General features: G+C 39.3%; 1 protein-coding gene across 2 annotated transcripts in view; it reads right to left on the reverse strand.

Annotated features, from left to right (window-relative positions):
• The window catches only part of ATP10A (ATPase phospholipid transporting 10A (putative)), a 109,824-nt gene that overhangs the window by 42,053 nt on the left and 41,034 nt on the right, over window positions 1-26,737 (reverse strand). The window contains exons 3-6 of one of the 2 annotated variants that reach the window (XM_061459740.1): window positions 10,340-10,425; window positions 3,773-3,879; window positions 3,536-3,667; window positions 1,020-1,153 (exon numbers count right to left, since the gene is read on the reverse strand). In XM_061459740.1, the coding sequence (XP_061315724.1) occupies window positions 1,020-1,153; window positions 3,536-3,667; window positions 3,773-3,879; window positions 10,340-10,425 (459 nt within the window). Of the gene's footprint in view, window positions 1-1,019; window positions 1,154-3,535; window positions 3,668-3,772; window positions 3,880-5,042; window positions 5,833-10,339; window positions 10,426-26,737 lie in introns of those variants that run through there. The other variant, XM_061459741.1, reaches the window with a different exon arrangement.

Here is a 26,737-nt window from a genome sequence, read left to right on the forward strand (position 1 = left end):
CCTGAGGACTGTCAAAACTCCATGAAATACCTCATGTGTACCTCAGTTTTTCTCTGCAGATGTTTTTCATGACAGAAATTCCTGATTGCATACATTATTTAGCTTGCTGAATTAGATATGAGGGATAAGTTACAGCATGTGTGTAGCTGTAAGTGACAAATGTGTCTATTTAAACAAAACCTACAGTTAAAGGTTGGCATTTAAGGAATTTTGTGGTGATACGTTTTAGCAAATATCATATTATTGGACCTTAGAGTAAAAAGTAATTTAATATCCTTTTTCCATTCCTTTCTATAAAGGAGCTGCTCCCCGAGTAATGCAGTCTCCTCTAGTGTCCCCCTGGGCATATGTCCATATGTCCCAGTGACATGAGTCTCTGTTATCTCTCTTAGTGTATCGCAACCTTCGCAACTGAACACATTTCTATCCAGAACCAAAGAACTTCTATCAGGATTTGCTATGTAGTTGAGCTACAAAATTAAGAGCTGTCTATTTGGAAAGTGGTAAAAAATGCACACAACCTATGTTCATATCAGCACACTGTACACAAAGTGGCACCCACAGTCTTTGAGATGCTGTTCCACAGTGGGTGGATATGAGGCATAATGCCTGTATTCTCCAAACAGAGCCCATTGCATTCTATCTCCTCCTACTTGTTTAAAATAAAACAAAATACCCGAGTCTTTTGGGGAGGGTTCTCAGATAATTATCTTCTCAGATGCCAAGGTAACTCTGACAGCTTACTGTATCTACCAGTTTGGTTATTCTTCAGAGAAGTTATCATTTTACCCCTGGGTAGACCACTACTGTTATTTAATTTAGCTTTCTGGTTATATATTATCACATTCCCTACAGTTAAAATATAATTTTAAAGTGGCTAGATGTACTTGGTTTTAGTGCTTGATTAGCTTAGTGCCTTAGATTACACGCCTTAGTGGTAGAAACGGTACTATACATGCATTTATAGCTTTATTACAGAAAACTATGAACAGAGATGACAACATGCACAACTTGATTACCTGGAAAACTATGATCACTGTCAGAAATAAATATACTGAAGCTAAAACAGGGGACAAGTATTTGCCATCAGGCCCTGGAACATCAAAAACTGGTTTCTTCTTTTCACCATATTGCCATACCCATAGGCCGTGACCTGCAGAAGAGTTGGAAAGAAAGAAAAATTAACACCAATGCTTATGGTATGAATTTGTTCTTAGAGTTATGTGAATAAATGGTATTTGTTTTCAACTACTCTGCATGACTTTTGAAAAAGGACCCAAACTCATTTTTTTTCTGCCTTGGGATTTGGAGTTTAAGAAAGGGGTTTGCCTGGCCTTACAGACAGAATCCGAGAGTCATTTCACATAAGTTTATCCAAATAAAGTGAGCTGACTAGTCTAAATTAGTAGTTTAAGCTCTTTCTCTAATCAGCAGAGAAAACTAAACTTCAGAAGGTAAATCATTTCAGTGATATTCAATTTGTTAAAATGAAAGAACTCCATTGCCTGCACTAAGTATAACACCAGCCAATTATTACTAAACTAGTTTCAGATGGGTAAAGGCAGGATGGACTTTAACGTTACCGTGTGAATCTTACCATGTTTAGAGAACTACTGAAATAACAGCATCAGCAGACTCAACAGCATGGAAGCTGAGGAACTAAAACCAGAAGAAATCCTAATCCTTGCTCAAAACTTTGTTTTTTATTGATTGTGCTGATAACCAAATAAAGATACGATTACTCTTGTTACCATTATTTTGGGAAAGTAGCATTCTTAAGGAGACAGAAAGCTGCCTTTTTAAGTACAGCACTAGGATTTGCAGTCTTAAAAGACCTAAAAATGGTATGCCTGATGTTTTTAAGACTAAAAACAAAGAATTCCCACACATGATAAGAAGCATTCAAGCTATTTTCACTGCATTTTGAAAATTGACAAAAAGGATGAAGGTCTACTTTAAAAGTAATCTTTTGTAAGTCACACCTGACAAGGTCTTTTACATCTTGATACATAAACCCAGCATTGAACTCTTGAAAAATAATAACAATAAGTAAGCCATGTAAGCAACTTATTTTGCCTCTGTACTACCAGTATTGCCATACTGATGCCTATATTGATGTCTATATTTTTATTCTTGAGAGCAAATATTGGAAACCCCACACTGACAAGGTCCTATATTGAGACTTCTTGCATAAATACCCTGACACAGATTTTCAAAATAATTAGTTAAGTGTCATATCTCCACTCACACTTTCTTGACAGAAGGTACGTGAAGTGCCTGACTCTCACAGGACATAGCTTTGTATATCTTGAAGCACTAGGCATCTCTGTTTTCAAAAAGCACATTTCTTTCCAGCTGTGTTTGGTTGTTAGCACCTCCAGCAGTTTGCTCTGGCCTTCTGCTGGAGGTTTCTAGCCTTGTGGCAGAAATGACAGAGGTGAAGGTGTTTGTGTTACCTGCTCTGTGCCTGTCTCCCATTCACATTCATGCAAATCAGGAGTTTCAGCTAAACCAAAGCCACTGCAGCATGCACCCTGCTGCCACTGCTATGGGGGCAATACCTCGGGTGCAGAGGGGACAGCTGTAGGCGTGACTCCTTGCCATTAACCTACAATGGCACTTGAGTCCTGAGGACTGGGCTCCCCCAACACTGAGACACTACAAAAGACTGTCATGAACTCAGTGGAAACAAATTGGCTGGCTGATTCACAGCTGGAAATACTCATCTTTAAGCAGCATTTAACAATACCTGGAAAAAGGCACACAGAAATGTATTAAAATGCCATAAGATTGTTATTAAACTACACCACGGTTGTTAGGAAACATTCTGGTGTTTATGCCATATGACTCACACACAAACATTACAGAACATACAAACATTAAGGATATGGAATTCATATGCCATGTGTAAAGAATAATTGTAGGTGCCAAAGGTAAAAATTCTTTCTCACAAATGAACAGAAAAAAGGCTTGAAGAATATTAATGTGAACCTTAGTTTTCCTTAGACACTCCATGAAGTCTAGAGAGTCTTCTACTTGGTTTTTACAGGTTTAGACTTTTATTTAGTTCTTTTAGGTTTCAGCTGCAGTTTAGAGACAGTGTGTCAATGTTGTGCACTGTGCCCTTGATTTAATAAATAGTACTGTGGAATTGCACTGTGCTAATTATGTTTATTCTCTGCTCATGAATTACGTTGTTGACTGAGTAATGGCGTGTTATACTCTATCACCTGTAATTTTGAGAGGACTACATATAAAGTGGCTTCTTTTGGATGCTATCAAGAGTTGTAGAATTTAAACTTTCAGACCTCTGGTACTAATAACATGTATTTGATTGATACTAAGAAGCTACTTAGATGAGCTTATACATCAAGACATTTTGATTTCAGAGAAGAAAAACAACAAAAATGAAGACAATATGGAGGCAGATTTATGTATTTCACATTTTTGCAAACACATATGTTTTTGATGAAACAAAGTACATGAATCCCAAAAGAGCCTGATACCTAAGTTTCTAGCTTTAAAGAGCACTTACCAATGGCAGAAAACAGACACATGATTAGAAGTATTAGGACACACCAAAGGACATCGGCGTTCATCTGTCTTTCAAGTTTACTGCGTTTGTAACGGGGTCCATTATTGTTTAACAAAGCTTTGGTCTCGTGCCCTGCAGAAGTAATTACATCAGATGATGTCATATGGATTTTTATTATTATTTTAAGGAAACTATAAAAAGGTGGTATGTCTCATCAGACAGAAAACCAGCTTTTACCTGCATAGATTACTATTCCTGCAACCTCTTCTGTATTTCTAATGGTACATCCACGTAACAAAAGATTTTCTTTGAACAGTCCATCCTTTTTTCCACTCTTATGTACACTACAGAAAAATTAAAAACAGAACAAAGCACAGCATGGCAAAACATTAAGCTTTTTAAATCATACTACTCTGTAATATACGAACCCCAGGAAACATCATCAAGGTTTTGTCAACCTGATGGTGAAATATTCCCTTAGATCTTCCTCCTGGGAAGATTCTCTGACAGACTTTGAAAACTAAGAATAACCTACCCAAGAATCCCAGACATGCAGCAATCCAGCTGGAGCAGTACCAGTTGCTGTTGGATATACAAATGTACTGGACAAATGCTCACTAGGGACAGGCAAACCAAATCTACAGCACGTGTGCAGTGTAATGCTTTGAAAATGTATTGGACTTTCTATGCATGTGAAAATTGCATGTGCAAATTGACTTGCATGTGCACATTGAGTTGTGCAAATTGACAATCCACCTAAGAGCAGCTGGTTAGTGTACAAGATTAACCCACTATTCACATGTTCTTATCAAAGAAACCCTGGAAAGAAATACAGTGAAACTGGGAAAGGACTCCACTTCAGAAGCAGTGATACTATGGAACATGTGCCAGGGATAATACGCACCAGTTCAGTGACAGAGAAAGAAAAAAATCTCCATGTGCTCATCAGCGAGAAGAAGAGAAAATCCTTTCAGAAGTGTCTCCCTGACTCTTTCAGAAAGACGACCTGCACACTGATGATTTCTACTGACTAGCTCCAAAACACAGGAGAAAAATGGAACAAAGTGATCTTTCCACTACAGTGTACTGTCTGCTATGTATGGACTGACTCAAATTCAGCTGTCAGGAAAATACAGAAAATAACCTTCTGAGAATTAACAGTCACCAGGGAAATGCTAAACAGTAACCACAACAATTAAAAATAGCATTAGAATGTTTTATTAGGTAAAAAAGCCAAACCAAATAATAATTTTGGACTTTTTCTAAATGAATAAAATTTAATCAACTGCAGTATCCCAATGCTTCAGAGAAGACTAAAGCAAAGTCAGAAATGTTTAAATGTTCTGCCTTCATTTTCAAAGCATCAAAATCATCACACATCCAAAGTCTAAAATATGGACTGCAGTAAAAAATAGTAAAGCTGCGTTTTTAAGAGAAATCCTGGAAAAGCACATGTGCTATACTGAAATAAACATTGTGCTGTTGCAGTGCTGAATTTTATGGCTACCTGGATTCAAGCATTTAAAATCCTGTGTCTCCCAAAATGTGCTAACTGGCTTAAAATTGTGTCTTTTATAAGGTGGAGTTCTTTTGTCCTGGGTTCTGAGTAGAGACCAGAAATAAATGGAGAAGGGAGAAAGCAGATAACATCAAGTTTGCCATTCTCATACAAAAATGAAGGCTTTTTTTCATCAGGAGAGAACTTCTCCTGCTCATCCCATCCCTCCCTGCCAGCCTCAGATACAAGAGCAGAGGTTTTGCTTCTATCCTCTTCAGCAAACTTTCGTAAACCAGTGCCTCACCTTTTTCCAAAGGAGCTTCAAAACCTGGGTGCTGCCTAACAGCGGTCTTTGCAGTGTGTCAACAGGTGTAAGCACTGATTGCCAGCTGGAGAATCACCCATGTTTGGCTGGATTTAGACTATGGGAAATAATTTCTTAATGATTCTATACTGTAGAAATTACACTACTAACAAGATTCTGCCATTCCTCTGCTTTTTAAGGATGAATTCTACATTAGCCTTTCTCATAAATCATGAGGATGCTAGTTTGAGTTTCCAATAAAGTCTCTAATTGATAATTATGATTCCTGTTAACAAATGTGTCTTTAAAGATAAACCTGCTTAAGCATCAATTGCTCTGCCTTATGATTTTATAGCCTTCATCAGTTTTTTACACTTCACAGTAAGACTGGACTGTGACAGGTATATTGCACATGGCAATCTTTATATACAATTACTTGTGTATTTGTTCTATACAATTATATCTTTTTTCTAGTAATCTTAGCTTATACAATATAACTATGGGTATAGTAATTTCTCACCACTCACTGACCAATGCCCAGCCCAACCCGAGCAGCGATCAGTCTCTTCCAGGTAACTCCCCCCAGTTTATATACAGGGCATGATGTGCTCTGGTATGGAATACCCCTTTGGCTAGTCTCGGTCAGGTGTCCTGTTTCTGCTTCCTCCCAGTTTCTTGTGCCCCTCCTCACTAGCAGAGCGTGAGAGACTGAAGAGTCCTTGATCAAAGTGCTACTGAGCAATATCTACAACATCAGTGTGTTGTCAACATTATTCTCAGACTAAAGCCAAAACAGCACTGTACCAGCTACTAGGAAGAAAAATAACTCTGTCCCAGGTGAAACCAGGACAAGTATGTGTACAGTAATTTAAGCATGCCCATAATCCTAGCTTATACAACTGCTCCAAAGCAATGGTGCAGCGTCTGAAGTTAAGACCCCAATCTACTGCCCTCACCCACAGGCTGAGCCTTCTCACCACAACTCATCCTTACTTGTGCTTGGTATGGCTTTTCACTTTTCCATATCCAAATGAAGTCAGTCAACCCACCTGTTGCTCACCAGACCTTTAGAAAACATGGATGGAATCAAGATCTGGGAGACAGAAGCTGGCAGGGGTACTAGAGGAAACTCACTGTTTCCTTCTTGTCCTCACTCCCAGTGACTCACTAACAGAACATATAGATAAGGCAATTGGACACTGGTTTCTTTTTTGTTTTTTTTTTTTTGTGTTTTGTTGGGTTTCTTTTTCCCCAGGAGAGGTGGTATCACTAGAATACATTAAAGAGACATCACTGTATAGATTTACACATTTTTTTCCCTTAAAAAGTTGTAAAATGATTTTATACTAATTTGGGTTTGCTATCTTATGACAAGCTTTGAAATATAAATACATACATGTATTCATATTATTATTATAACAGTTCCTTGCTATACTTATTTTGGTATGATCAGATAAAGTTTTCTGTTCTTGTCTAATAATACAATTTTTACTTTCACAAAAAAGCTGAAAATCCAGAATGCCAACTCCTTCTCCTCCTTTTCCTTTGCCCATATACATGCAAAACAAGTTTTTAAAGCTGATTTTGTTATTTTTGGAACCTGGAATGGGATTTTTGAAAGTATGCCATGCATACTGTACATAATCTGGCTAGACCCATACAGGCAGGGGGCATGTAAGGTTTTACTCTATTCTTTTTGCACAGAAGACTTCCTGGGAAATAAAAATGAGGCTACCTGAGGTTGCAGAAATTGCAAAACATTAGTAAACTAAGCACCTGAATAGAACTGGTAGTCTGTCTATCTGCACACACAGTGTGTGTTCAATGCAGATTGTGCCAATATAACTGAAGAAGTCATATGTAGTAATAATGTGCATACTACACTTCCGCACATATAGGTTAGGTCCAGGCTCATCTCAGTGCATTTTTAAATATAAAGAGCTCCTTTGATTCTAATGTCTTTGTTGACTAATTTTCTGGGAATAGAAATATTTGTGTATGTGTGTGGTAAACACGTAAAAATTCTGTTTTCCAAAGTTAGTCTGAAATGGGATCACTATAGGTAATGAATATAGCACAGGCAGGCCAGGGTAAAAGGAGATATAATAAAAAAAATCATAAAAATATTGCAAATGAAAAAAAAAAGTTTTAATCAAGCTTGGAAACCTAAAAAGTGGTCAGAACTTCAAGCAAGCTTCAAAAGTAGTGTCTCAGCACACCTTTTACATATGGATTTCTTGAAAGTTTATTATTTCATAGCATCCCTATTAAAGTATCTCAGGAACATTTTAGTTGAGCTGTTATCAGCTGGGAGCTATCTGAACCTTTCTTTCAAGCAGTAACTATTGGTAAGATTTCTGAGTAAGAGTTAAGATCTGAGTTTGATGCAGTAATGAAACGTTTCAGTTCAGATGTGCAAATCACTATTCAACTTACTAATGTATCATTTGAAATAAACCCATGATTTCATGATACTAATCAAGGAAATCTAAAAAGAGGGGAAGAAAAAGCCTTTTCCTGTGATAAATAAGGAAATTGAGAGGTTTTTTGTTGAGAGGTTGATCCCCACTTAAGTTCAAACGCCCAGTGATCCTTTAGTTGTGGATCTCTTGCAGCATAACTGATGAGACCAGAAAATCACCTGAAGCTTTCTGCCAGATTTAAAACCGATGTCTTGGCTTTTTGCTGTGGCAAAATATATTCTTATCATTTGCAAAACATCAAAATATAACAAAGATTAAAGAGAATCAATATTGAACAACAGCTTTTGAAAAGATGTTACCATGTTTTCTGAACCATAATTCAAATGGTTCTGCAATTTACAACCTACAGTAGTTTTCTACATGGACTATCAGAATCATATCACAGAATGATTTGAGTTGGAAGAAACCTTAAAGATCATCTAGTTCCAACCTTCCACTAGACCAGGTTGCTCAAAGTCCTATCCAACCTGGCCTTGAACACTGACAGGGATGGGGCAACCACAGCTTCTCTGAGCAGCCTGTGCCAGTGCCTCACCAGCCTCACAGTGAAGAATTTTTCCCTAATATAGAATCTAAGTCTCCCCTCTTTCAGTTTAAAGCCATTCTCCCTCATCCTGTGACTACATGCCCTTGTAAAAAGTTCCTTTCCAGGTTTCTTGTAGGACCTCTTAGGTATTGGAAGGCTGCTACAAGGCCTCCCCTGAGCCTTGTCTTTTCCAGGCTGAACAAGTCCAACTCTCTCAGTCTATCGTCATGGAAGAGATGCTCCAGCCCTCTGACCATTTTTGTGGCCCTCTTCTGGACATGCTCCAACAGGTCCATGTCCCTTTTGTGTTGGGGGCCTCAGAGCTGAACACAGTACTGCAGGCAGGGTCTCTTAAGAGCAGCAGAGTAGAGGGGCAGAACCCCCTCCCTCAACGAGCTGGTCACACTGCTTCTGATGCATCCCAGGATACAGTTGGCTTTCTGGGCTGTGAGAGCACACTGCCGGCTCATGTTGAGCTTCTTGTCAGCCAATATCCCCAAGTCCTTCTCCTCAGGGCTGCTCCCAATCCATTCTCCACCCAGCCTGTTGTGCTTAGGACTGCCCTGACCCAGGTGCAGCACCTTGCACTTGGCCTTGTTGAACTTCACGAGATTAGTACTGTCCCACCTCTCAAGCCTGTCAAGGTCACTCCAGATGGCATCCCTTCTATCCAGTACACAAGTAAATATACAATAAAAGACAAATTTATACATATCTTCTACAGTACTCAACCCCTGCTCAATATTTTGGGAACTAAGATTCACACACATGAAATTTGCTAGAAAAGCTGCCAAACTTTCCATTTCCATATCTGGAAATGTCATTTCTGCAGTAGGGTAGGCTCTCTATTAATGCAGACAGTTACACACCCTCATGCAGTAATGTCTAATACTAAACTTTTATCTTTAAATGAACTGTAGGGCTTTGAGCTGCTAAATAAAGCAACACATTTTCCCACACTACAACTTGATATAGTTTCGAAAAACCTGTCCTGATTTACCCAGTTGACAGTACATCCTACACAATCTGCGACATCTGAGAGTAGTAACTAAGGTGGTAAATAGCATCACTATAAAAAACTCCCCAAGGTCCAGCAATTTACCTTGTGCCGTTTATGCAATTCAATACTGCTTATCACTCCTAATCAATATGGGTGATAAATCATTGTATTCTAAACAGATTAAGTGTCTGTTTAACTCTCTTCACTAAAATTTAGACAAAAATTAAATACCCTGGGCTTTCACTCTCCATAGTTACATACTTTAGAAAACTAAGTCATGCAAGAGTGCATCTCCCAAGTCACCACTATCAGCATTCATACACACTGCAGTCCTGGCTATGTTAGAAGCAAAGTGCTTTGTATATATTAGAACATTTTCTTCTGAGCAGGACTGATTGGCCGGAGACATTAGCACCCTGTTACTGCAGTTTTGTTTGTTTAGAATCAAGTCAAGTGCCATAGGTGATTCTACAAGCACGTCCATTTTGTGAACCAACTGCTTTCTTTTGTCTGTATGAGAGGAAAGGAATTCTGCCATAGCTGGGGAAATACCAGTTTTACCTTCTGATTTTCCTCAATGACACATATTAAAAGAAACCTCAAACAGACCCATCTTCATAAACGCAGTGTGCAAAAGATTGTGTTTGTTTGCTGGCTCTCTTAGACCGGTTTTCTATTTCCTCCCATTTCCAGATGAACTTCTTTTGATTCATGGAGGGAAGGAAAGGGAGAAGCATGTCTGTAACTGCACTGCTTCATGCATTAATTTCTGGAGTGTAAACTGATCAAAGCTGACAATTAAATCCATTTTAAGGAATTGAAACGTGAGGCTTCCATCCATTCTCAAGTGAGAATCCACTAAAAAAAGCCTTAAATACACAGCCCTTATAAAGATGCAACTTACAGAACACAGCTCAAAACAAACTAGCGTTTATTTTATTCTATATTAGAGAAAAGTAGTGTTTACTGAATGATAGTATATGAAATACTCACATGTAACCTCGAAACCTACTTAAGTCATTGTTTGGCTTCTCGCATTCAATGACACTGGTGAACTTCAAGGGGTCAAATTCTGAGTCCTGGAATAATAAAAGTGTTAATTACTTAGGGCAAAGACTTGCAAATTATAGCCAAAATCACTTTATTTTCTAGCTTTTAATATATTAAAGTCTTTTTTTTTTTTTTTTTCCGAAGGCAGTCAAATAAATGACACTGATCACTGGCACTGAAAATCACAGGGATCTGAGTGCCAAAATTCCTTAGATGTCTTCCAAAATCTTCCTTACAAGTATGACTTTTTTGTTTTGAATGTGAGTTTCTAAAAGTGTTAGATAGAAGATGCCAAGCCCAGAAGTCAAATGTTTTTGTTCTGTAATGGAAAAATGAAATTTATCTTGAAAGGCTCTAACTATTCAATAGTATTGACATACTCCATGTTCAGTGAAGCTACGGGAAATCTAGGACAATGTAAGTCAATACACTGCCAATTATGAAAAAGCTAATGTGAGCTTTTGAAATATTAGAAGACTTCTTAATCGCTTTATGCTAAAAAAGATGAATTAATCTACTACAGCAAATTACACACATATAGCAGAAGAACTTTTTCCTAATTAACACTTAAAAATCTTCTCAATTCTCTAGCTCATTAGTCTGAATTTAGTATTTCTGCTGACTAATTAAGTTTACCTGTAGTTAGCATGTTGTTGTGTCTGAGGAAAACATCCTCACACAGCATAATTACTTGATTTTGTTAAATAAAAATCAAGGCTCTCCCTTTTTTGCCAGACCAAACAAACCGTACAATGAAATCAGAGATAGTCAGTCCTGGTGCTGCTGAGAAGACTATTTGCCTACATCAGTGAGGACTAGCTTTAGAAAATCACGTTGAATACCATTTGAATGAAAGAACCAATTATGAATTACCATATTATAAGCTTTCCACAATGGTAACACTGCAAATGTTATGTTTTATAATGGTTTTGCTGAGCAGCTGTAGATCCCAACCACTACTTTTTAGAACACACTATGGGAACAGCTAATGGAGAATCAGTAACCAAAGGACAGACACAATCTTATTGCCAGCTTCCCTGAAACAGGTGTGTCTTTTTTTTGATATTGACTCTGCTCAGAAGAGCTGTAAGCAACTAGTTTCTAAATAAGAGACAAAAGAAACTAGAGGATATGTTAGCATCATCATCAATGCCCTCTGTCATTTTTCTACCAATTACACCTGGAAAACAGATAAACTTTCAGTATATAGGAGACAATTCAAACAACCCATGCCTGCAAATCTTTCCTGTATGTTCAAGAAACAACAGATGATAAAGAGAACTGTGAAGACTGGCTGTCACTTAGAGACAGCTACAGCCCACTGGAGGAAAGAACAGCATTTACATGCAGAATTCAGCTTGTAAACAAGGAGGGGAGGAAGAAGAGTAAAAACAAAGGACATTTCTGACAAAGAAGATTGCTATGCTGAGAATCAGGGTCCTAAATCACATCAAAGTTGGCAGTCAAATACCTGAGACTTAGCAAGAAATTCAGACTGTCTTCACAGCACCAAATACTGTTGGTAATTAAGGTCATTAGATATTTCCCACTGTCAACCTAAAAATTCTCTACATATCTGAAGTTTGATGCTGTGGATGCTCGGAAGTACCTAGTTATAGAGAGGGCCCTAAGACATCCTTATGCTGTAGAATGGGGCAGATAATGTAAAGCCACATGTTTATTCTCTTTGACGCTTGTTCCTCAGCTGCTCACTTCAGACAGGGACAGACATCAGCAGTGACAAGGAAAGAATCACTGGCTAGGACAGGCATCATGAAGCTTTCAGGCCTTGACATGTGAAATCTGTTACTACAGCTCCTAAACTGTACACACTCTCCCTGCATTCTTGCCTCCAGCAGTTGGAGGTTCATGTTACAGAGACACTATACTTGCAGCCAGTGCTACCTGGCAGCTGACTTAGAGCTTCTTGGAGAAGGTGAAGTTCTCCCAAGTCACTCCAAATCCTGTTGTGCTGGGAAAGCCTGTGCTGTCTATGTAACACCTGATCAGCTGCCCCAGAACATCATGTTTTCCTTCCTTACCCTGGTATGTTCCTTGGCAGGAAAAAAGAAAAAAAATAGTACAGGAAAAATAATCTTCAAACATTGTTCAAGGGTTTTCAATAATATACTGTCTGTCTGCCTAAGGCTTGTGTTACAGAAGAATCACCACTGTAGATTAAATTGCGTCTGTAAATTGAAGGGAAACGCCTGGAAAGGGAAACATTTCTTGTCTTTTATTATGCTATATATAATACAGTTTATTTAGCACAAATTTTCATTCAGTGGTCTTAAAAAAGAAAAGGAAGAAATCTGAACATCTTTGATGAATACCCCTGAGGGAATCCTAGAGACACTTAATAAAACCCAACACAATCAAATGTAGGTTTTCTGCAGCTGCTGAACTCAGCAGAGAGCATGGCTTCAGTGCTGTACAGTATTAAATTCTAGAGCAATTGGAAGTTTGCAGACTGAATTCCCTTTCTGCTAAGAAAACCTGCCAGTAAAGCCAGCAACTTTACAAATAAGAATCAAAAAACCACCTAGAATCTAGAACTAAAGTCTTCACAAAAAAAGAAAGATCTTGCCAAGATCAGAGAGGACTAAACCTACCTGATTTTCCCATTGCTATCATGCAACATAGTCTTTCTCTCTCCTTTGTTTGTTGGATTCTTTTCATTTATGACTCAGTTTTGGAACTAAAAGTCCTTTATCATTAAATCTAACTGTCTGTGTATTTGTGTTCTGTTACAATTAACTTGAAATATGTGATTAAGATCTTTAACCAGATAATAACTGGGAGGAGAGAAAATCCAACTAGAATAGTACTTTACGTAAGGAACAAAGCTATCTACTGAATTCTGATTTATGGCAAAATCACTTTGGTTTATTAATAAATCAAATAGCTCCATCTCTTCTCTATGAAATGGAAGGGTAGATATACACTGTACATTACAGCTGATGACTGTTTTGCTGTGAAAATTCCTTTTGGCAAATGAATGAACAGAAGTTAGACATCCTGTGTGTAACTGCTTTCAGTGGTTACAAAGAAGCACAAAGGTAACATAACATTTCACAATGATTAAAGTTTTGTTCCTTTTTTATGCTGATACCCACACCTCAGCAGCAAATGAAACATAAGCTGTGATGATGTTCTCATCTTATTAACAGATAAGAGAAGTTGCATGTAGACAGAAGTTAAAGCCAAAAGTGTTACAGGGCACAAATCATGATTTGTGCTGTTTTCTGGATGAAAGTTCATGAAAAATAATAAATTCTCCACCACTATCTTTAATTCTTCTCTCACAGTGAATTTCTGTATCACTGTGAAAACACAGAAAAAAAGACATTGCACAGCAGTTACCTGATGTGCCTGATTTTCAGTGTCTTATTTCCCACTTAGAGAACAGGCCTGCACACAGGGAATGAGAAAGTAAAACTGGTGGAATTCCTTGTCCAGTACTGTGTGGCTTATCAAGACACCAGGAACCTGTTCCTCTGACCCCCACAGCACACAGTTTTCTGTGGATAAGTCATAACAAGGTCTTGAAAGATGTGAAACAGAGGTTTGAGTCATTTCTTCCCATATGGTTTGAGAATTTCAGAAATACTGATATCAAGAAATACATGCACAGAACCCCCACATGGGGTTTGTTCATAGCCAGCATACAAAAGCCTTCAGTGACTAAATGTTACTCTCTTCACTCTAGTGGTAAGAGTTCCTTCTTACTGATATAATTTTAAAAACAGATCTTCCTGCATGCATGAAATGATGCACAAAATACATTAGAAGAGTGAAGACCACTTCTTGTTCTACTCTTCTTCTGTCATATTATGCCATATCAAAATAAAATAAAAAAAAAAGAAAAATAGAGGAAAAAAAGGATGGCAGTCAACTCAATAAGAAACTGACTTTCCTCAAATATCTGACTTCACGTTTTGATTTTGCCAAAATAGCCTTAGTTCACTGCCTTCCTCTGAAAAAAAAAAAATGCTGACTTTTTAGGAGCTCATAGGTATTTCTGAAAGCTCGAAACTTGCCAAAAGGGCACACAGTGATAGGCATTTTATGTACTCAGGGATTCCACAGAACATAGTTCATTTCTTCAGGAGTCTTCTTGCTAGGAAAATATTTAACATCCTACCCATACATTTTATTTCTTCCAATTTCTTAAAATTGTTGTTTTGAAATTGAAATTCATTGTTACTCTAAATGCAGTAATGGAAAGGCTTATTTTCCTTATGTAAGCAGACCCAGTTAGATTGCAAAACCCTGCTACATACTGATTCCTTCAAAGCTGAATATCAAATTAAAGTTAAATTGCAGACAGAGAAGGTTTTTTGACTAGGTTTTAACAATGCTCCACCTATTAAATGTGATGAAGAGTTTCACTTAAAACAATAACTTAGGACTGCAACAACTGGGCTGTGTTTCTGAGGGAAGCACAGATGTACACAGGGTAAAAAGCATAATGGAATGATTTTTGTCATCCTCTGAAAAACTTACATCTTTAGGACCTAAACTGAGGCAAAGTGTTGAGAGGAAAAAAAGGGTTACAATGCATCTACAGAGTCAGAAACCAACAGGTAGACCGATGAAAGAGCTATAGAGATGTGTCAGAAAAAAAAAAGAGGAGACCGAATTTAGATCTCTCCAACACAACTTTGGAGCTTCAGCTGTAAGATCAGTCTGAATGTCTATAGTGAAATGCCAACCTGACTCTGCTGGCAATTTCACGAAACTGTCATCATAGCTCAAGAAGCAAAGCATGCTGCTGTGCCAGATGAGTTAGTTCTGACAATTACACAGTGTTCAAACAACATATTCCCCTTCATTAAATGCATTTTGTATGGGAGATTTAATGGCCTGCTAGTGATATAAATAATGTATAGTTATTAAAATGTTTTCCTTTACTCATCTGCCCTACTTTACTGCTGCAGAAACCTGAGTTCAGTCCTTCCTTCCAATAGGGCAGCATGAGTACCCCAGGATGCCCTTGGGTGGCAGTGACAGTTACCCACTTATCACACTGTGTTTACTGGCTATGCTGGGGATCTTATCCAGACTTCTCCCTGCAGTACAATTGCTGGATGAGGGCTCTGGGATTTGTTTTGGCATGTATGTCTGGAGAAAACAAAAAGGGAGAAATGGAATCACGGGGACAACTTGAAGGAAAGATTTAATAGGCAAAAGTCTGCCCCAGCTAGAAGAATAGCTTTCCAGTTTAAAAGCATGTAATAAGCACACTAAGAATGCATCCTCCTAATGCATCAGTCCATCCTATTATTGCTTTATGTAGCAGTACTCTGCATTTACCATATAAAATTAATCTGACCTTTTATTAATGTGCAATTGGAATTATATATTGATTTTATGTATCCAAAGCATGCAGACTGTTTCTATACTAAAAAGGTGAAATGTTTTAATGTCTAAACTGCAGTAGTCTCTTTGCCAGAATTTATCTGTGCCACTAATTCACAAAAAAGGAAGAAACAGTTTGATCTATGCTATTTAGGAACTAAAGAGATTCAGCCATGCACCAGAATTTAATAGCTTGGTTTTCTACACTGACAACTACTACTGTAATTGGATTCTTTTTCCAGCACTGTTTATTTAAATGGAACAGAGATATTCAGCATTCAGAAACACTGGAACAGCTGAGCAAGCCAAAAACATGTTAGGGGGCTGATCCTCCTCTGGCTGACCTAAGTAAAAGTTTTCCCCTTCATAGAAAACAATATGACAGAAGAACACAATATCCATCCTGCAGGAAAAATGTGTTGCTTGCAAGGCCTAGGAAGACCTCAATAATTCTATGACAATCAGCTGAAGAAACTGCTATTAGTCAGTAACAAGACAAAAGGACGAAAACCCAAAAGTCAACAACGCTGAAAATATGTACATGCAAGTTGTATCGTCCCCCCTTGGACTGATGGCCATCTTTAGCAAAGCACTGAAAAGTACAGTGGTGTGAATGAATTTATCCAGGGACTATAGCAGCACTGAAAAATGGCAAGGGAACAGAGTATGTCAAGGCTGAAATATGGACTCAGATGTTGATAATTAAGAAAGTAGTATCTGCCTGTTTCAAAAGCCAGCCACTGAAACAAATGAATGGGTTCATAGTCTGTAATAACCAACCTCAGCATCAGCTCACCGCTTCAACTACACTGCAAACCAAGTCTCTCAAGGGCTTGCAAAACTCTGTGTACAACCCACACTGCTCCTCTAGAGGCTCTTCACTTTGTGTTCACAGACACTCGGTGGGATAGAACCCTCTCCACTTTCCAGTACTTTCCCCTTTCTGGAGAGATTTCTAGCAATATTTCTGCTGCATTTCATAACTGCTGGAAGAAAACTTCACTTGATTAGTGGCAAAAACATTGCAACAGTCATTTAAATTTAGTAGCACAATAGCTCAGGTCAGCTTCTGAATATACCTTGGCCTACTCCTGCTCTAGTCTGGGCTGCTGGCCAGTCTGCCTTCCTGTGGGATGAAGTTCTGCCAGAAGAAATGGGAATGGGAAGGACTAGACATTTCAACCAGAAGAGGGAAATGGCAAGCACCACTCTTGCATCATTCCACAAATAAAAACCACAACATCAGAGTCCTGACAGAAGAGAGAGTGGCTGGTAATGAAGGGGTTTTCTTATGAATGGTAAAACCTAACAGTAGTAGCTGTAATGTCAGGACGCAGTTAAACACACCAAAGCTTGGTGAGCCCATCTCAACCCGAAGACAGAGAATCTGGATAAAAGCAGCTTTACCTTGCAAGGCATTATATGCTTAAGAAATATTTTTAGGATGTGAGGGAAACCTATTATATACAGTAACTGCTCAAGGAACTTCAGCCCCTGCCAGCTGCAGGAGAGCACAGAGGGAAAGAAGCAGTCCTAGTGAAAAGACACCTTTTATCCCAAATATTACAGGGAAGCATTCATAAAAGCAATACCATAGGTCTGTCAGCCTTTCCACAAGCATCTCCAGTGTGAGAAGGCTATATGACCACGTGAAAACTCCCCAAGTTGGACAATGGCATTCCATCTTTGCTTGGAATTGTATCTTGTATCAACATTCACCATCACATGCCTGCCCTACTAATGCTTCTGAGGCAAACATTGCACTCAGACTGCACTTTCTGCACTCAATCCCGGATGTTTCTGTATTTCCCTCATAGCCCTGTGGAAGGGCAGCTGTGAAGACTAAGAGTCAGTCGGAGGGTGGCATGGTTGTGGTTGCCGTGCATGGTATATGGGGGATTTTGGGGTGGCTGCTGGACACTTTGGCTAAGAGCTTCACTCTCCAGTCTGTCTATTCTCATCTACTACTGAGTAACTGAACAAGTTAAACTTCAATCAACATGGTAAAGACTCCAGTAGCAAAGTGAAAAACACCTTTTCAAAAACTCAAGGAATTCAAGGGTGTTTTTTTCCAGACGCCAGCTGATTGCATACATCTTATGAAAAGAAATTCAAAATGGCCTTGCCAGTTTCAAAACTGTGCAGCAGGGCTGGGAAATGAGCTGAGGGGGATGAACACATATCGCTGTGTAGGGACTGAGGTTTGCTTCCCTGTTCAGCACTCTAGACAGCCTCATGCTTCAGGCATGCACAATGCTTACAAAGTTCCTGCAGAGTCTTGTCTTCAGTAATCTGTATGCTTTGTTTAGTTAAGTGTGGACTTAAAACATACGTAAATATGACTGTCTTTAAAGGTTCCCTTCCAACCCCAAATATTCTGATTATGTGATTCTTATGCAAACAGTCACTACTACCAGCATTCCATAAACGTGACGTGGAAATGTAAACAGTGAGAACAAATGTCAAGAATGAGATGAACAGTGAGAACATCAATTAATAAAATAGTTCGTGTAATTTTTCTTCCACGTCATTATTAAGTTGTCTATCTGAATAAACGATCACCAAGACAGCTTCAAGGACAGCACCAGGAGATACCCCATTGGTTTTTGTTTCTTTTTGGTTGCTTTTTGTCTATCCCTCCCTGTTACACTGAAGCAGCCTGTAAGTCAGACCCCTGTGATGTTCAGCCATATAGGCCACATTGCTGCACAGGTACATAAGTATCTTCAGTCATCTGAGGTATGGCTTGAATCTGGTATTTAATCAAGTCAGGCCAAAAATGTAATAAAAAAACAGGCTTGGAAAAGTTAGAGAGAGGCTAGTAAATGCTTATGACAACTTAAACACACTTTCTAACCATGCCTTATGTTAAACATCTCTCTCTTTCTCTTAGAAGCCAAAACGCTAAATGTTCCCTGCTTTGATGTAGAACAGTCCATTACTGTATCATTAAGAAAGCTGAATTAGTGTATTAGCACTACTGTCTATAAATCTCCGTGTACTACTGATATTTTTAATTCAAACCCAAATGGAAGTGCTAGCACTGTAGTTCTGTGTGGAGAACAGTTTCTTCTCCAGTCACGTACCTACAGGACAATCATAGCTTTCTCTCTCATGAGCACATACACATATGTGAAGTGTCTGACCATCAGCGAGTCATAGCAGAACTGTAACGTGTGAACCTGAGTATAACCACGTTAATGGAAATTTTCATGGGTTTACTGAAACAGCAATTTTGAGACATAGATAAGGCCAGCCACTTCCCATGTAAGCAACATTTCAATGCAAATTTCAACTGTCCTTCATGGCATTATTAGTACTAAAATGTGTAGAAGGCTTGGAGAGTAGCAGGTGGAGAAAACAAGTATCCCTGATGCTGAGATAAATACAGGAGTTCCCCATTTTGTTGTTCTGCCTTTATTGGCAGAAAAGCAGACCCTCTCTCTACCTCAGTGCTTCCAAAGGAAAGTGAGACCATATCATCATAGCTGGGGTTACACACGGCTTAATACTGTGAATCCTCCTGCTCTGGAAAAGAAGGCTTTTCCATCCTTTCCAAACCACTGATACTGCCAGCTGGGGTTCTGGTGTGAGAGACAAGTGTAGCATGATGTATTTCCAGCTCAAAAATAATAGCCCTAAAATCAAGAGTTCTCAATGTTATATTACAAAATCGAATTTCTAAAACCAGGTATTCTAGGTATTTCCTGTTCCCAGATGACAGGCAGACTGGTGCATGCCTAAGGAATAAACAGTTCCAGAAACAAACTTTTGTTCAGAAAGACTGCATTAGGCTAGAAGATGAGAAAAGTAATAATAATAAAAAATAATTGGAAATTCTCCTCTTGTTTTAAATGTAAACGTTTACTTTTCTGTCACTAGAAAGCAGTATAGCATTTTATTTTCTGTATGGACCTGGAATGCTCTTTTGTTTTCTGATGCTTTTTCATAGAAACAGCAGAAGGGAGAGATGCTCAACTATCAATAAAGAGAATGAAATGTCCTGCCTCTCTAGAGGGCAAATGAAGAGAATGAAATGTCCTGCCTCTCTAGAGGGCAAATGCAGCACAAGTACTGGCATAACACATGTTCTTACTTGGATTTATCACTGTTCCACCAGTGCTGGAAGGAATACCCTAGGGATGGGAGGTCCTACCTGACCAAGACATTCAAACTTAGATTCATCAATTTAGCCCCTTTAACCTATATTAAACCACAAAAACAAACAGCCAATGCCAATGGTAAAAGTCAAGTACTCAGCGCTCTTCAGAAATTGACTTTTTCTCTGTTCCCCATCCCCCAATGCTTAAATTAAGAGATCTAAAATTTTCTCTCAGAGTTGTTCAGATTTTTTTGTCCCCCTAATGAAGCTCTCTCAACAGTCAAACTTGTGGCCTGCACACCTGCACAATGGAAAACAGAAAAAGACAGCAACCTTGCTCAAAGCTGACCAAGGAGGAAGTGACCCATAATTCTTGAGGTTTTTATTTCCCCATACATCCCAATGTGAGACTGCTAACTAAATGCCATGGTAAAACAATAGAGTGAAAAATTGTTCTCAGCCTTCCTTTAAGGAGATTTAGCTCACACAAGACTTTGCCACAGCAGTGGCTTGGGCCCTACTCTGCACCAGGCCTTTGATTCTGTTAGAGAGACAGTTGTAGCTTCCTCTTTAACTATACATGTCCACAGATTCCACACAAGTCATTTCTGAACACTGTACTATCCAAAAGAAAGACAAAATATAGGTGTAGAGCTCTTCATAGGGACTCAACCCTCATCAAAGCGGTTTACTGAACATTCAAGGTGTGAACTCAGACAAAGGTCTTCACAGGGTGTGACATGCTTGCATTTTGCACTGACAGACACATCTTACAAGATTTGTTTCCCTAAGATCTTCAGCAAAACTGTAAAAATAAAAAGACAATTTTAATTTAATATTCCAGTAGTGCACAGGGAAAAAACACTGTTTTCTTTTGCTTGTTTGGTTATTTTTTTTAACTGTCTTTTCCCTTGGGGAAATCTAATTTTGGCAACATGTGTGGGATGGAGCACTAATCTGCTGTTTTAGCATGTGTATATCTGGAATTTTCGAGCCATTTTTCCTAGCCTTGTGAACCTTCTCAAAATACTTCAAAAAAGAAAGACACAAGGGATGACCCCTGAAAGATGCGACAGAGAAATCCACTGTTCTTGTGGCCTGATTCTACCCTGTTAAAACACTTAGAGTCTAAACAACAATGTACTATTCCCACTCATTTCAGACGGGTGATAGCCTGAGGGCTATATTAGTAAGATGAGGAGCTCCAGGGAGAGTATAGCTCTGCCTATTTTTATGTTGCTTTAGAGGACTCAATCAGACTCTTTGAGATAAGAAGCTCGTATCAGCAGGTGAGCTGAAAACTAGTTTGCCTGGGAGTTGTGCTGGTTTAACTTCAGCAGTTCTCTCAAACTGGGCTAGTTTAACTAACACAGATGGCTGCATAATAAATCTTAGCTCAGTTTAGGATAAACCAAAATTTGAAAATCGCTTTCTTTTCTTTTTTTTTTTTTACTTTTTTATTATTGTTTTTTGAGGGAGAAAAACTGAATGCAAAAGAAACACCTACATTGAGATACCAAGGCTGCCCTGTGAGTTGTTCTCATGCAATTCAGATTGAGTTGCCCTTCATAAAGTACCTCATATATAGAGCTGCCTGCAGTCACCAGCAGTCAAGCTTACAGTGCAGCCCTTCTTCTAGAAGTCTTCTCTTTTGGACCAGTTTCTGCCTACGATGCACGGGGAAAGAAAGAGATAGAGTAAACAGCTTAATGCTTGTTCCTCTACATCCAGCTGTACCCAGTATGCTTTCAGCACTGCGCAAGAACAGTGGAAGTGAAATGAACAGTGGGCTGGAATGAAAGCTGGATCTGTCAACGCAGCATGGCTTCCAGGCTGGGACAGATGAACGAATGTGCTTGCGTGCTCTAAGTTTATACATATTCCAGAGGGTTCACATACAGACTGTTGAGGAAATCAGACTGATGAGTTATTTTGGTACTAGTCTGCATGCAAATGAATCCTCCCAAACAGGCAGACACCAAATTCAGATGTGCTTCTTAGACAAAGTAAATAAGCAGTCACAAAGTCATTTGCAAGGCTTATCTAAATCTGTGCAATCATGCTGGTACAAGCTTGTTTTGAACAAAGGTCTGCTCTTAGGAGAAAATGAGAGGAAAAGTTAAAAAATGCATCCCTTAACCCTGCTAGTTCTCAGAGTGATACATGCACCTTCTCAATGGCAGCCGATACGTTTAGCTTAGCTTTCAGCTGAACTGAGGGTTTCCATATAAACATCCAGGACATGGCCAGTGGTTAATAAACTATAAGCTGCTCCAGAACCTACAGTGAGTCTTTGTGGATTTTGTTAAAAAGCATACTGAGTAAAAACAGTGGAGCAAGGAAAGGTAAATGTTTTTCATGAGTCTAGATTCATACTATCAAAATATCCTAAATCAAGTTTATGAAACCTGAAAGGGAGTTCTGAGCTCTCACAGCCTAAGCTGTATCTGCTTATCCACTCTCTGAAGAGCGGTTGACACGTCTCAGATGGATGGAAAACATTCCATAAGCAACTGTGGAGGGTGTGGTGGCACAGCAGCCTGCAGAGTAGCACAGAAAACACACTGATTCCTCCTGCCTACTGTGTCTCCTGTTAGATCCAGCATACCAGAAAAGGCTGCTGTGACTCGGCAACAGCAAGGGTGTGTTAGAAATTAGAAGGAAACTGGTGGAATACCAAGAAACACTCGTTTTTTCCAAGAGATGCTTAGTGGTCACTGCTAACACTGTTATATCACTCACATTGGGATATAGTACAGTGCTTTCTCACAGCTGCACTGTCGAGAATGTCATGCTGCACACATGGATCTGATTCATGTTTCAGTGTGAACACAGTCCACTACCCTTTTGACTTTAAAGACAGAACATGCAGAATTTCTTTTTTGACTGCTTTAAACATTTCTATCACATCCTATCACTGTAGTAGCTGGATAACAAGTCCACAGTATTTAAAGTCTTGCAGGAAAAAGATGTCAAGGCCTTTGGAAATCTCCTGTTTCCTTTTTACTACCTATTCACTGAGTGTTTTTCTTTTTTTCTTAACTATTTTGAGTGTAGAACAAAAAGGTATACATGCAAACTGGTATCTTCAGATATACAAGCCACAGACAAATACAAAAGTGACCCTTCCCACAGCTTATATATTGATAGGGTTTCACATACAGAAAGTACAGGTTTGTGCCAGACAGATCACATTCGTTAACAAACACACAAAGCTAAAAAGCAGTATGTTCCCAGTGTACTATAAATCACTCAGACAAATTGAAGCAGCACTAAAATAAGCAAAATTTCTGGTCACTTGCACTATAAAGGAAAACAGTTTATTGGAATTCACAACTGGAGAGGTCCAACCCAAGCCCACAAATGCTGATCTTGGATCTTCTCAGCATATGTTTAGAGTAAAACGATGACTGCAAAGCACTGGAGACAAGCATACAAAACAGCTTCTATAATTGCTTACTGCTGCTTCAAGAGGCAGGCTAAAAAGAGATCAGAATAGTACTTTTCTGAATGAAGTTTTGGAAGGGGGAAACTGTAACAGCTTTTACTCTCTGAGATTATGGATCTTACATGCTGCTAATGCTCAAGAGGGGCACACAAAAATCCTTCAGAACGTGCTGGCAGAACAGCTGCCCTTCTAGAGGACAGCTGTACCCAATGTAACAGCACTGGGCTTGCTGGCCTCTGGAGAGGGCTTTTAGAGAGAGCACTGCGGTTGCAAGAGGACTAACCAGTGCATACCCCGCTTCAGTGACTCCAAATTGTTAGCCAGGCTCTCTATGGCGAGCAGCTCAGCACAGACCTGTGGGACTGTAAACTGCATGAGCAGGCACAGGGCAGGGACAAAATAAGGAAAGCATAGAAGTTACTCAAAACAATTGTTCCTAGCCCCATCCCCGCTCCTTGCCTATGCTCAGCAGAATGACGGGTATATAAACCTGCTTCGCAGGCACGTGTTCGGAAGTTACCAGTTAGTTCATATAAGAAACACAGAAAGGCCAAGCTTTGTAACACAAAAGCTTCTTTTAATACTTGTGATACTGCTACAGAGACATTATTCAAAGACAGCTGTTGACAGCTATTTTAAAAAGAACCTTTCAAAAAAATCTGTGTTTCTTGTCCTATGATAAGCCACATGACCAGGCACGTCATCCTGTAAGAGAGGTGGGGGAAGAGTTTAGCAGTGTGGGAAAAAGACGGTTAAGTCTACATAATCTATTTGTTTGCTTTCCTGCTTGAAAAACAGGGCTGCAGAATGACACGGGACCAAACAACTATGAGCATAACTTGAGAGTTGTTCTGATGAGTGCAGAGGTAATATAAAAATGTAAAAGTGTTCTTGTCCAATGCATGAACAAGTGGGGGTGCAGGTCCTGTAAGATTTGTGAATGAACTTTCCTGAGATTTGGTAAAAGGATGGTCAACATGCGGTGCAAGAGAATTTTGGTCTTCCAAAGTATTTTATGAGACCTCACAATAAGCTCTCTTCCGTTTTTGCCACTTAAGAGATACCCAGATAGGAACTGAACTTCACTCCAAAAAACGGGCATCGCCTTGCTTATTCCACGATATTTGGCTGTGGGCCTATTGTTCATCCAACATTTCCAAAGCAGCTCCCTCTATCCCACTGCTGAGTGCCTCTCAGCAGAGCAACACCTTCAAGAACAAGTAAGATCCTATCCCTACTAGCATGAAATGAGGAAGCTAATGCTGCTGCATGAATTAACAGTGTGGTCAGACAGGTGTTGGCCAAAACTTTAACAAGGATGGCAAGTATTCTGCTGGGTAACTTAAAGGATACTGTTACAGAGATAGTCTGTGATGCTGCAGCTGCTGAGGACCTAGGACTTGGTACTTGCAAGTGTGCACTTTCCCTATGACTTAGCTGATGCAGGAAACCAGGGCTGGGTATTTCCTGCTTCTTGGCTATTTTAAGAGAGGGGAGGTAGTCACATGTGGTTTTCTTACAAGCTCTCTTTCAATACTTGACTTCTTGGGGCCCAGTACTATTTTCATTGGAATGAATAAGCTTTCTGTCATTGGCCCCTGTTTAATGCCTGACAATTTATTATGGACCTCTCTGCTACTGTAGCTAGGCATCTTGTGATATAAAATCTGTTTTTAAAAATTATTTATCCACATATCTTAAAGCACACTTCTGAGATAATAAAAGTTCTATAATCATCTTATAATACAGAGAACAAAGATTTGGAAGGAGGATGAAGTAGAAACGCAAAGTGCTGTAGGTGTTTATAAAGCTGACTCTAAGCTGACTCTATCTGTATGATATCTGACTTCCTCAGTAAAGCTGGGTATACTGAGCAAGTTATGCCACATATACCCTGATGTGCTAAGCTGCTTGGCACATGAAGCTAGCTTTGCTTCCCTAGGAGGCCACTGTTTCCTCAGCCTTCTTGCCTAACTAGGTCCAATGCAGTCTCCAATAACCTTTAACTGTTCGAGGAGGAAAAGGCACTGCTACTCACTTCCACACAACAGTCTAAAGGTTACAGGTATTGCCAAACTGCACAAAACCCACACCTGAAGTCTTCAGCTGCCTGGTCTGGATCAGCAATTTAATGCCCGCTGACTATGCCAAGCATGAGATTGCAGGGGTATTCCCTCCTGGTTTTCCTGCTGTATTAATGCACACATGAGTTTACAGGTTGAAGACAGAAGAGTGACTCCACGATTGATGGCTTGGGCATACATTCAGGCTTCACAGCTCTAGGGTTGGCAGACCCCCTCACAGCCCAACAGATTCCAAGAATCACACTCCTAGTGATGAATCATGACTCTGCCACCAGGAAACTGGGGATCCTGAGGTAGTACAAGGGACTCCTCAGGGCAGCAAGATTCTTGAAAGCCAGTCTTGTGATGATCTGACACTTCAACACTGCTTACCAGCACCTCCTGCTGTGTGTCAGATAGTCTCAGATCACAGAAATCCAACCATTTGCTGTATATGAGTGGAGGAACTGGTACATCCCCAGGTCTTCCTTTGAGACAGAGCTGGGATGTGCCCTCAGCTTATAACTAACCACAAACATGAAAGCATCCCTCTATTCAGTAGTGTATACGCAATCTATAGTTTTTGTCCTACATAATTTGCCTGAGGTCATGTAGGAAGTCTATGCTGGCAGAGAAGTGGGATACATCATCTGAGCACCACCCTGGAGTTCTACTCACTGGGAAAAAATTCAGTAGGAAGGAGATGGGACGATTGAGAAGCAATTCAATCAGCTTCTTTGAAACAACCAAAAGTTTTTGAAACATTTGGCCTGTAGCTGATTAGGCTTCTTGCCGTGGCAGTAGGTGCTGTGTCATATCTAAATTCTATGTGGAAATCACTGATTATTAAACAATTCTTTATCTCATGTTTTCACACACTATTCAGAGAGAGGCTTTATCTACCATAAAGAATTATTTGGAAGACATGTTGATTTTTATCCTATTCAAAGGATTCCAACTTCATTAATGGTGATTACCTCAGTATAACTATAGGCTTGTGTAGTTACGTTTAATGGCCATGGTATGCGCAGCAGCTCCACTGTTTACAAAATCTATTAAATGAGAAGAGCTACTAGGAAAAGAAGACTTAGCTGAAACCTAGAAAATATTTTTTTTTTCCTAACAAAATACAGGAAACTGGGGTTAGCTAGCAAGAGGTAAGAGAAAGGAGGGTATGCAAAGAAATACTATTTCAGTAAGATTATTAAAGCAAGTAAAACTTCAGGTAATTTCCTCTAATTCTGCTGAAAGCAACTGATCTGGATTTTGTTTTGTTTCAAAGTAGTGCTGTTGGGGAGAGATAAGCCCAGTGAGAGAGCAGTACAACAGCTTTTCAGCACAGACACCTCCAGAATGCATGTATGCTG

This window comes from Pezoporus flaviventris, unplaced genomic scaffold, assembly GCF_033815535.1.
Source record: "Pezoporus flaviventris isolate CSIRO_AGI_PZ_B2104156 unplaced genomic scaffold, CSIRO_AGI_Pfla_v1 ptg000030l, whole genome shotgun sequence".
Taxonomy (NCBI): domain Eukaryota; kingdom Metazoa; phylum Chordata; class Aves; order Psittaciformes; family Psittacidae; genus Pezoporus; species Pezoporus flaviventris.